This window comes from Sciurus vulgaris (assembly GCF_902686455.1).
Source record: "Sciurus vulgaris genome assembly, chromosome: 15".
Classification (NCBI taxonomy): domain Eukaryota; kingdom Metazoa; phylum Chordata; class Mammalia; order Rodentia; family Sciuridae; genus Sciurus; species Sciurus vulgaris.
The window spans coordinates 85,133,307-85,145,900 of NC_136476.1; the positions used below are offsets into that span (position 1 = coordinate 85,133,307).

Below are 12,594 nucleotides of genomic sequence, written 5' to 3' on the forward strand. Positions count from 1 at the left end.
GGGGCGGGAGGTTGCTGGGTGGAGGAAGTCGCAAAGGCGAGGACCAGCTTTGGCCGCATCTGGGGGATGACAGCCGGTCGCCTTGCCCCCTCCCTTTCCCTCCCCCGCAGCGGCCCCGCGTGGGCGCGCAGACGGCGGGAGGAGCAGGTGTCCGCAGCTTCCCGCGCACCGGGTCCCTCGCCGCCTCGGCCGCGGCCCCACCTCCCTTCTGCTCAGCCCCGCGTCCTCCTCTAACCTCGGGTCTGGGCTGGCGAGCAGCGGGGCTGGGAAAGTTTGAGTCACGGTGGGGGGAGCGGAGGAGGCGGGCCGTGACCCTGAAGGGGGTGGGATCTAGGACCCGCCTCAGGCTCCCAGCAGGGGGACCCCGCCGCGCGCCCCTGTCCCGCGAGCATCGGAGCGAGGCGCAGCGCTGCAGCCGCGCGTTGGGCGGCCGCTGGTGCACCGGGGTGACCGAGCTCGCTGCGACCTGCCGCCTCCACGGCAGCGGCCAGCCAGTCGGCCACACTCAACATGATGCCCCGGGCACCGCTCCTGGGGCTACTGGTGGCAGTCTCCGCCGCAGCGGCGGTGACTGGCACGCCCGGGACGGCGCTGTCCCCCACTACGGGGGACGCCACTCTGGCCTTCGTCTTCGATGTCACTGGTTCCATGTGGGACGACCTGATGCAGGTGATCGACGGCGCCTCCCGCATTCTGGAGCGGACCCTGAGCAGCCGCAGCCAGGCCATCGCCAACTACGCGCTGGTGCCCTTCCACGACCCAGGTAGCGCCCCCGCGCCCCCAGACGGCTGCTGCGCTCACTTGCCAGCCTGCCAGCCTCTGCGCCCTGGGCGCAAGTGATGGGTGCGGGCTGCGCTGCGGCCGGGCGGGGGCGCCGTCTTGGCACATTCGCGCTGCCGGGACCCTGGGCACAGAGGGCAGGCGTCCAAGTGTCCCTTCTCTCCACCGGGAACCTTCTCTAGCCGCTTCTCCCGCGCCTCCTAGGTTAGCAGGACGGCAGAAGAGAGCTGGGGGCTCAGCGCACGTGACTTCACTCTCCCGAGCCTCACTTTCCCCAGCCATGAAAGAAACGTGGAGACTTGCTGAGGTGTTGGAATGAGGCGCCAGGCGCCTCTAGAGAATTTGTGTTTTCACTTTCGTTGTTTCTTAAAATTCGCTCCCTGTTCCCAAAGGCAGGGGCGAAAGGGGTGCACTGTGGAACCCACAGGGGAGCTCACCCAACCGGGAGTTTTCCTCTCCTGCGCTTTCCTTCGGAATATTCCTCAGGGATACCGCAGGGCAGCCGGGGCGCCCCACCTGCCGGTCCTCACTGAGGGGTCCCCCAACCATAGATCTTCCCCTGCAGGTGCACCCCTGCTGCCCACAAGCCCCCTTCCTTCCAGCTCAGTGTTAGGGGCACGCCCTTGAAAGGGTTCCAGGGAAGTCCTACGTGAAAAGTTCCTTCAACTGCTGGGTACCGCAGGCTCCCCACCTTGAGCATCAAGACACTTTGCCTCCCAACATTTTTTGCTTCTAGTGAAAAAATTTTAAACTTATGGCAGAGTAGGGGGAAAACAGTTTTTCTGTCTATCCACTCTTTACCCAGAAGGATCGCTTTAAAAAGGGGTGAGGGGGAAGAAATGCAGATTCCTTGCAAAAATGCGCTGAGCAGTTTTTGTGTTGAGGGACGCTCCACGACCTTGTTGGTAAGCCCTGAGAAGAGTCTGCATTTATGAATCACAACATCATACAGGCACTTGAAAGCTCTTCTGAGCGTGGTCAGGCTGAGATTGCTGGCCAGGGGCTGGGAGGCCCGGCTGCTCTCAGGAGTTCTGGGCTTCAGCGGGCTCTAGAAAGGAATTCTGGGAACATGGAAAGGAGAGCTCCCACCTTGGGCCGGGGGGCAGTTGGGGCTTATGAGGAGGTGGGGTGTGAATTGTGTCCTGGGCTTCAGCTGGCACCTGGGCCACCCTGTCTCTCTCTGGTTCTCTCACCTGCTTGAGAGATGGTTCTTGGGTTTGCAGAGACCTCGCTCTGCAGGACCTTAGAGATCATCTCATCCACCCCTTTATCTCACAGTGGGAGAAACTGAGACTTGGACACCAATGAGACTTCCCTGAGGTCACCTGCCAGGGTGACATCATTCATAACCCCCGTTTGTTATTCAGGGCAGGACAACAGTCATTTGGGGCTGGACAGAGGCTTGGGACGGGGCTCCTGAGGGCTGTCCTCACTGCCTCCTCCTTGGCCATCAGCTTCAGAGAGTTCCTTCCCACCCCGTTCCCTTCCTGTCCCCTGAGCTGAGTGGGTGTGCAGCTCTCCAGCCCCCTCCAGGCTCAGCCTGTCACTCTGTCCTCACTGAAGCTAAAAATCCGTCCTCCTTCCCAGTTCCCAGGTCAGCATGTCCCTCGAGACACCTCCAGGTTCCCCCGTGTGGAGGGGACCTCTGCCTCAGTGGACACTGGAACGTGGGTGGAGGCCTGCGAGGCTCCCCATGGAAGTGGGCAGCTGGGCGGGGACAGGCCAGGTAGAGAGCAGAAGGTGGCAGGTGCTGGTTCAGGTGCCAGCTCCTGGCCCGGGCGAGTCATCAGGGGAGGGGACCAAAGAGAGGCTTCCTCAGGAAGCCACACTGCAGGGGCTGGAGGAACAGGAACGAGGGTCGATGGGTTTGACGGCTTCCTGGCAGGTGCTGGGTGCTGGGCACACAGGGCAGAGGCCTCCTGGGGGGCCTGGAGCTGCTGGTCAAGGGCAGGACAGTCCACAGGGAGAGGCAGGTGTGCGTGGGAGGAGGGAAGGGGAGGCCCAGGCTGGAGCAGCCCGGCCCGCCTGCTCTGAGGTTTGGAGACCTCGAATTTCCTTCTATGGGCTTGGAGCCGGCAGCAGGGCTGGGCCGAGGATCAGGGCGGCTGTGTCCTTTGGTTCAGCAGACAGAACTCTCAGTGGAAGAGCGCTTGAGAATCAGGGCTTTTAGCCAACTGGCCCCCAGGTCTGCGCGCTGGCAGCCCTGGAGGGGTGTCAGGGTGGATAGCAGTGGTCTTAGACTGCACAGGCTTTATGGAAAGGGACTTGTGCTTTGGAAATGTTCTAAATAATTTTTTTAATGCAAAAAGTGGCATGTTCCCAGAGTAGAAATGGTGGAAATTTGTTGTTTCCTTTGACTAGAAATTTAGATTTAGATTTTTTTTTTTTTTTCTAGTCAAATGTTACAAAAAGCACTCCTGGGTCAAAATCTTTGCATCCTCCGTCTGTCTACAGGGTTGTTTCTCCCAGTGGCGTTCCTAGGCCATTTTCACATGCTGAGGGATGGGTGGCTCCTCAAGGTGTTTTCCAGAAGGTTTCAGGATTTAAACATTCACCAGAAGTGACTGAGGTGGCTTCTTTCCGTGCAGCTGCCAACACTGGGAATTAGAATAAAAGCACCTGTTTTCCTCACTGGGCGCTGGGTACGGGCCTGGAGTCCCAGGGCTTCGGGCTGAGGCAGGAGGATTCCAGGCTCCAGGCTCAGCAATTTAGCAAGACCCTGTCTCAAAATGAAAAGGACGGAGATGTGGCTCAGTGGTGAAGCTCCCTGAGTTCAATCCCCAGTATAAAAACAAAACAAACGAACGAACAAACAAAAAACATATTTTTTCCTAATTCCAAAGATGGAAAATGTTTCAGTTTTAATTACTCACAAGGCTCAGTATGGTTTGAACAATTCATGAGATCTTGTTTGCATGTGTGATTTTCTTCTTTTGTAAATCATCAGTTTCTCCGCTAATATTTCCACTGGGAGCTGCGTAGCTGTTTTCAGATGATAGACGGACTTGACCTTGAGGAGGTTAAGGGGTCCCATGGTTAGTGTTTTCCCTGGTCTTTTTTCTTCCAATATAGTTGAGGTTCCGAGGTTTTCAATGTTCATGAAATCTATTGATTTCCTTTCCTTTTGTGATTTATTCAGATGTGCTTATAAAGGTTTTTTTTTTTTAATTTTCAGTTACAAAATGAGTTAGACATTGCTAGATTTTTGTGTTTTTCTCTCTTGGCATTTAGTCCTTTCACCTGGAATAAAAAAAATAATTGTTGCAGGGTGTGCATAGGAAGCAAATGAAATTCTTCTACGTTGAGATAATCAATCGTTTGGGGCATTTGGTCAAATAACTCTTTTCTTCACCATTTGAACCTTGAATATACTAAGTCACTTCATCTATCCGGAATCTATCTGGGCTTTCCAGTCTGTTCTATTTTATGATCATTCTTATGCCTGGAGCCCATCATATTTATTATTAGTCTCTATAATATGTACAAAATAGAGTGAATTCTGCCTCATATCATCTTTTCTTTAAAAACATTTAGTGTCTTTTATTTTAGAGAAGTTTTGGATTTGTGAAATTACCGTGAGGGTAACACCCAGTCCCCCGTTCTGAACGTCTTACGTTACTGTGCGACATCTACACAAAGAACGAGCCGCTGTGGATTCGCTCTTTCTTTTTTTCTAATTTCATTTTTTCTTTTTTTTTTTGTTCTTTTTAGTCATTCACGACAGCAGAGTGTATTTTGACGTGTCATACATGTGCGCATGACTTCCCATGCTCGTGCTTGTCCATGTGGTTTCGCTGGTCATGTATTCGTATACAAACACAGGAAAGTGAGGTCCAGTTCACCCTCCTGTCGTTCCTATTCCCATCCCTCCTCCCTTCCTTTCATTCCTTTTGTCTAATCGGGTGAACTTCTATTCTTCCCTCCCCTGCTTATTGTGAGCTAGCACCTGTGTATCAGAGAGAACATTCGGCCTTTGGTGTTTTGGAATTGGCTTATTTTGCTTAGCATAATAGTCTCCATTCCATCCATTTATCAGCAAATGCCATAATTTCATTCTTCTTCATGGCTGAGTAATATTCCATTGTGTATATGTATCACATTTTCTTCATCCATTCATCTGTTGAAGGGCACCCGCGTTGGTTCCGTAGCTTAGCTACTGGGATTGAGCCGCTATGAACATTGGTGTGGCTGTGTTCTTCCAACTAAAGTCCACGCTTCACTCAGGTATCTTCGGTTTCTCTTTGGTACCCCTTTTCTGCCCCAGGACCCCACACTGTGGTCAATTGTCCTGCCTCCTTGGCTCCTCTGGAAGGCTGGCTTCTGCTGAACCTGACTGAGGAGGCTGGTCAGGTATCTTATCCCTGAACTGGGATTTGTCAGGTGCTTTTCTCAACTTAGACGTGTGTTTTGGGGATAAAGACCCAAGAGACACAGTGCCACTGTCACGGGGCACCCTCTGCTTGCACGTGGTCAGCTTTCTCCAGCGAGAGGCGGTTCTCCTCTCTCTGGAGTAGAGCCACCGCAGCCTACACTGGGAGCAGGAGGGCCGAGTCTGCGTCCTGATGGTGACAGTAGCTGCGTCAGTCACTCGGATTCTTCTCCAGCGAGAGCCCCCTTTTCTGTGTGCCCAGCGGTGCACGCCTGTGATCCTAGTGACTCGGGAGCCTGAGGCAGGAGGATCGCAAATTTAAGGCCGGCCTCAGCAATTGAGTGAGACCCTGTCTCAAAATAAAAAATAAAAAGGACTGAGGATGTGGCTCAGGGGTAAAGTGCCAAGGGGGTCCATCCCCTCTGCCACCTCCCACCGAAAGAGAGTTCTCCTTTCTTCCTTGTTCACTTATTTAACCACATGTTTACATCAACATGGAACCAGGGGTATTTATTTTACACTCCAGTTCATGATCCAAGACTCTTCTATTTTCTGGCTCAAATTTTCAAGCTTTGGCTATTGGGAGCACATTCAGTGGCCTCCTGTGCCCCCGGATGTGTTCCCATTGGTGTCTTGGTGGCATTTAGAAGTATATATATATATATATATATATATATATATATATATATATATATATAAATTTACATCTAAGTTTGGAGCCCCTCCTACATCCTGTCACTGCAGGGTGCACCCGCCCCCCTGTGTTTCCTGCAGCCATCTCCCCAGGGAGCCCTGCTTCCTGTTGCTGGAAGGGCATTAGCAGCCAGACTCTGAAGCTGAGGGTGCTTGCTGCCACTGAGGTGTCCCTGCCTCTCGGCCCTCCCTCGGCTGACGAGCGAGGTCCGTGTTGCACACGGAACCTGTGCATCTAGCTGTATCTTACCCATATTTGCAGATGTAGCCACATGTGCCTATATTAAGCCACACCTGCCTTCGTACCCATGTGTCCATCTCTGGATTATCACCTCGGGGGTCTTCTAGCCCCTTCCCACATGTGCAGGTGAGTCAAGCGTGGCGTCTCTGTGACCTCCCGCTCCAGGGGCGACAAGCCGGCTTGCCCAGCCCTCCCTGCACTGGGGTGGCGGCGGGTGGGGGGCAGCCTTCCTAAGGAGAGCCGGGACCTTCTGCCCTTGATCTCCCAGACCCCACTCATTTCCAAAGGCATGAAATCAGCCCCTCCTGGTCCTCTGCCTGCTGCTCTTCTCGTGGCGCGGTGGACACGGGCCTGTGTCTGCCACGCCAGCTCCACACCGAGCTGCCCCCGCCCCCTAGCTTTTTGTTCCTGTGGTTCCTTCTCAAAGTCTTCTTGAGCATTTGTTCTTCCAGATGAGACAGAAAAACGTCAATGTCCACAAAAAGTCCAGTTCTGATTCTGCTTGGAATTGTGTCCAATCTTGACTTTGGGAAGAATTATTATTAAAAAAAAAATTCACCTGTTCCTCAGAAGGCAGGCTTCTCCTCTGTTCCCCTATTTATTTCCTTTAGAAAAGATTGATAGTTTTTCCCTTGTAAGTTCTGCCCGTTTCTTTTAAAGATCACTTCTAAATATTTTGCTTTCTGTTACTATTCTGACCAGGATTTTTCTTCCATTGCTTTTTTTTTCTTTTCTCTTTTGGAAGTGAGCGTCGCTATTACGTTGGAAAGCAATTCCTCTTCACATATTTATTTTCTTTTCAACTTTCTAGCTGATCTTTTGGGTCATGTCTTGAGTCAGATCTAGGCTGACAGCCACAGCCCATCCAAATTATAGCCTTGTCTCCTCTGATCAAATGTTTCCTTGATCTTAAAGATCTGTGTTACTCATCAGCAGGAACTGGTAGAATAATGCCAAGTAGCCACGGTGGCTGCAATCGATCTTGTCTCGTTCTGATTTCACACCGTGGTCTGATGTTGGTTCTTGGTGTGAGGTTTTGGGCGTCAGTGAAGGATGATGCTTTTTCTATCACCAACACACAAAAAGCACCGAAGATGGAGAAAAAAAAAGAAAAGCAAAACTCCCACCCAGGGACGGTGCTGAGCTTCAGCGAGCGACTATCTGGGCTTAGCCGAGAAGTTCCTTCCTCCTTCCTCCTGTCCACCTGAGAGTGTGATTTCTTACTCTGGAGGTATTTCTGCATTGCTCACCCCAGCTCTGCCTCGGCACAGTGGATTTCTCCCTAACACTCAGCTGGAGTCCAGTTGCCAGCACTTTGCTTAGACTTCTGCATTTGACTCCATAGGCGGGACTGCTCTGTGGTGCTCTTTGTGTTCTTTGTGAAGTATTGGCACCAGGCTTAGCTCTTTTGGTAACAATCTGTTTCCCGATTCTGCAGAGTCAGGGCTAGGGCTGTGACTCAGTGGTAGAACATATGCTTAGTGTGCCTGAGACCCTGGGTTCCATCCCTAGCATCCCTAAACAAAATAATTGCAAAATTATACTTGTTTAAAAATAATACAACTTAGAAGACATACAAACATTAAAAAAAATTTTTTTGGTGTCTCTCTAGGCTGTGTGTGTGTGTGGACATTCACTTGTATGCACATGCTTAAACTTGAAAATTATAGTACATAGAGCCAGGCATAGTGGCACATGCCTGTAATTCCCAGTGGCTTGGGAGGCTGGGGCAGGAGGATTGCAAGTTCAAAGCCAGCCTCAGCAACTTAGCAAGGCCCTGAGCAACTCAGAGAGACCCTGTCTCAAAATCTCAAAATAAAAAATAGAGAGGGCCGGGATGTGTCTCCGTGGTTAAGTGCCCCTGGGTTCAATCCCTGGTACCGAAAAAAAAGAAAAAAAAAAAAAAAGCACAGAGGGTCCTGCAGCAGACCACTCCCATGGGCTGTCACTGCTGTCCTTCCATGTACTGCTGCCTATCATCGTTAATGATGACATAGGTGCTTCAGGAGGAATCATCTTAACGTACCCACCGGCCCTCTCCGGTGTAAAACAGGTCGCTCGCAGTCTCTACCATAAACACACACACATTTGCAGGTGGATCCACAGGACGGATTCCCTGAAACGAGACTGCTCGGTCGGAGAGCATGAGCAATTCAATTTTGATCACGACTGCCAAATTGGCCTCCAGAAGCGTGGTGCCGATTGCCCTCCTGTGGACAGCGCACGAGACCGCAGTTCACCTGAGTCCCTGCCAGCACTGGGATGTCACTCTCTTTAGAGTGCTAAAAAGATGTTATGTTAATTTCATAGGTGAGAAATGGTGCCCGGTTTTGATCTGCATATGTTTCATCATGAAATAGACATGATCAGCCCTGGCTCCGAGGTGGGCATCTGCTCCACAGCCGGGCCCTCTGCCCGAGGCTGGGAGCGTGAGCACCCGTGGGGTGTGGGCTCAACCAGGCTCCTCTGCCATTCTGATGCAGAATCACACGCTGGATAAATGAATGATGAGTGGATCAGGATCCATGGGCACCAGGCTGGCTCTTGCCATGACAGCCATCCAGGAGTGGCCTGGCTGGGCCAGGGAGCCCCTCATGGAAGGGTATTCTAGGCTGGGGCTTTGCAAGAGAGGGGCGCTGGGAGGGAAGGCCCAGGTTGCCTGCAGAGAACTAGAGGGTGAAACAAAGGATCAAGGGTGGGGGGCTCCCAGGAGCAGCTTCAGGCTTTAGGTCAGCTTCCGGGGCATGTGCTGGGCTGTTCCCCGAGGACCCCCAACACACTCATTATCTGCATACTTCGCATGTGATTCTGAAAGGATTGCTTTGTACCAGGCAAGATGGCAGCCTGTCATGGACCTGCAGTCCAGCCAGAGGGGCCCACAGCCAAGGTCCCGTTCATGGGTATTTAGTCCTAGTTGTAGCTGCTCCCACAATAGTGTCCCTGAGTTCAGGAGAGGAGCTGGGGGGGTGGAGAAGGGTTGGAGCAGGACTGGGATCAGCATCTGCTGGGAACAGAAGAAACGATGGCTCTGTGTCAGGATTCCAGCAGCCCGGAGTCGTTCTCTCCCTGTCCAACTGAGTCCTGCAGAGTGTGGGCAACTGGCCGGTGGTGATGGCAGTGGGGGGCCCTGATGGGGGTCACTGAGCAGGAGAAGGATCATGTGTATGTCTGGAGTTGGCTTCAGGATTCAGGCCCAGTGAAGGGAGGGGAGGGCGGCCCCAGGAAGAGTCCTGGACATGGGCTCTTCCTGAGATGGACTCTGAGTGCCTGACTGTCCCGTTGGTGGTCTGCACTGGGACACCCGAGGCTGGGCGAGGGGCTGGTGCACCCAGGGAGGGCTGGGCCTTCTGCTGGTTCATGCTCCTCGCATATCCGAGAGCCCTTGCTGCCGGCTGCACACCCTCCCTGGTGTGGGGACACGGCTCTGGGCTCTCCTGCTGGAGGCCAGCTCAAGTGGCCAAGGTCACAGAGTCAGTGTCCCTGCATTCAGTGAGCCTCACGCTGAGGGACTGCAGGCCACTTCTGCCCAGGTGTGTGGCAGTGCCCACCTTCAGTCACAGACCTCCCTCCCCTCCCGGAGCAGGGACGAGGGACAGGGAGTGCGTTCTGAGAATCTGCAGCCTCACGTGGTCAGCAGCTTGGACCTGGGGACGGTGGACCCAGACCTGGTGCCAGCTCCACTGCTCCCTCGCTGTCATTCCCGGCAGGTGGCTCATCTCCCAGCGTGTTCTCGTCAGTACGCTGGGCGAGACAGGCAGTGGGCTCCACAGGCCGCCACGTGGCGCTTATGAGCCCACGTGGCAAATGCTTGCAAGACACTGGTGCTGAGTCCCTCTTCCGACAGGAGTGGCCACTGTCATTGTCACCATGATTGTTGGGTGTGGGGGCAGCATACCCGATGGCAAACGGCATGGGCTTCGGAACTAAGAGGTTGAATAAATAGAGAAATAACTAATTTTGAGAAAAATTCCTCTTCTTAGTGGAGCTAGAATTTGAGGGTCACCTGTTGACGCAGGACTGTCTTTGGCTGCCTCCACCGTGAGGCCACCTGACAAAGTGGGGGGATCCACGCTGAGCTGGGTATTGTCCACCTGGCCCCTGAGGTCACAGCGCTGGCTCCTGATCTGGAGAGGGGCTGCTCTCAGGAGCCTCATTTTACAGGTGGGGAAACAGGCCTGAGACAGTGACCGAGCCCCAGAGGCCCTGTAGCTGGTGGAGGACCCAGGAGCCCAGCCTCTGCCGTCAGAGGCTGAGGGCCCAGCTGCTGGGTTTAAGCTGAATTCATAATTATTGAGTCCAGAGAAAAGGAGGGTATGGGGAGGGCCTGGTAAGTCCAGAGCAGGCGAGGGACGGAGGGGTGTGGGACATGACAGACAGACCTACAGACAGACCTACAGACAGGGGCCAGCGTCTCCAGGGGAACCGGCGTCCAGCCTTGTCCTTGATAATTGTGAGTGAACGTTGGGAAATTCCACAGGCTCCCTCTTCTAGGGCAGGGATGTTGGCAGGAGGGGGCAGCGGGCACACCCATCCATGCTTGGGAACGTGAGACGGTCCAGCCCCTTTGGAAGACAACGCTAGCTTCTAAAGAGTCAACCACACATCCACCACATGATCCCCATCCCACCCTTTTCTAAGGGACCTCCCTTTTCTGAGGTCTGCTGACTGACTAGTATGGAAGTTCTGTAGGGTGACTGGATTGGGAATTCCTAAACTAGAAAGAGTCCATTATTAGGGGTCAATCAAGGACTTAAATATTTTCCTAAGATCTCCACACAAGCTTGCCCCTGACTGGCCCTGGCCACTGCCGGACGCATCCTTGGGCTCCTAGGAACCCTGGCCTGTGTGCATGCACCCCGCCGTCCTGTGGGCGGTCACGACCTCCGTGACTGCTGGTTTAAAGGGAACATTTCAGACAGAAGCAAACAGGCAGAAGAGCGTGATGGAGGCCCCGCCCTGACCTGCGTGGCCCAGGTACCTGTGAAGAAGTCCTGCTGCCCTGGCTTCACCTGCCTGCCCCTCCCCCCCAGGGGTTAGCATTTCTTTTTCTAAATTTTGAGAACGGGGCTCTATAAGTTGCTGAGGCTGCTCTCTATCTTGAGATCCTCCTGCCTCAGCCGCCTGAGTAGCTGGGATGACAGGTGTGCGCCACCGTGCCCGGCTGACCCTTTCTGTATTTAACTGAAATGCACAAATCTTAGCTGTATACTTGTGACAAATGACACCCTGCAGAACCCACACTCTGTCACCATATGGAGCATTCCTGTCCCCTTAGGCTCCATTCTGTCCCCATTTCTGTGCCCTTGAGCTCCCCAGCCTGCAGGCCACCGCTGGCCTTCTGCTTCTATAGGTGGCACCGTGTCCCAGCAGGTGCCCTGTCGTTCCCTCGCACAGCACTGCATGGGAGATCCACCCCCTGGGTCCTGTGTGGGTCATCTCCTCCATCTCACTGCTGAGTGGACCTGATCACAGTAGTTCCCCCTCATCTGCAGCTCACTTCCAACCTTCCAGATACCAACAGCTGGCCAAGTTTCAAAAATGTTCAATGGAAAATTCCAGAAATAAACAATTCATGGGTTTTTAAATTTTTTTTTCCCTTGGTGGCACTAAGAGTCAAACCCAGGGCCTCACACGTACTACGCAAATACCCTACCATTGAGCTCTGCTCCCAGCCCAGAGTTCATAAATTTTAAATTGCATACAATCCCAAGTTGTGTGATGACATCTTACACTCTCCCACCCTGACCAGAGTGACTCACCTCTTTGTCCATTGTATCCAACCTGTATATGCTACCTCCCTGTCAGTCACTCAGTAGCCGTCTAGGTTTTTGATCCACCTGGTTGTTGCCCAAGGTCAACTGTCTTGGCATTATGGAGCTAACTCTTATTTTACTGGATAATGGTGGCAAAGCACAAGAGTAGGAGAGTAGCGATGTGAGCAATTGTATCATATTACATTGTTACAATTGTTTTATTTTATTACTAGCTATCATTAGCTCTTATTGTGTTTAATTTATATATTAAACTTTATCAGAGGTTTGTATGTATGGGAAAAAAGTCATATATGCAGGGTTTGCTGCTATCTGGTTTTGGGATCTGCTGGGGTCCTGGGGTGTATTTCCCATGGGTAAAGGGGAACACTACATGAATACACCAGTTTGTCCATCCCTGGTTGATGACATTTGGCTTGCTTCCAGTGTGGCCCTGTTATGAACAGGACCACTGTGAACACTGAGTACAATCCTTCATGTGGATGTGTTTTCATTTCTTCTGGGTAAAAAGGTGGGGGTGGAATGGGGATCACGTGGTGGATGTGTGGTTGACTCTTTAGAAGCTTCCATCTTCCAAAGGGGCTGGACCATCTTGTGTTCCCAAGCATGGATGGGTGTTCCCATTGCTCCTCCACCTGCCAAATTCGAGGGTGGCCAACCTGTGTCCTTTTTCCTCATTGCATCTTTGAACGAGCCCACTCACAGTTGGAGTTTCTGGAAGGCTTCACTCTTATTGATCA

General features: G+C 52.7%; 1 protein-coding gene across 1 annotated transcript in view; it reads left to right on the forward strand.

Annotated features, from left to right (window-relative positions):
* Window positions 1–401: 401 nt before the first annotated feature.
* The window catches only part of HMCN2 (hemicentin 2), a 122,271-nt gene continuing 110,078 nt past the window's right edge, over window positions 402–12,594 (forward strand). Inside the window, exon 1 of the mRNA XM_079111791.1 lies at window positions 402–763. Coding sequence (XP_078967917.1) covers window positions 511–763 — 253 coding nt within the window. The 5' untranslated portion in view covers window positions 402–510. The remainder of the gene's footprint in view (window positions 764–12,594) is intronic.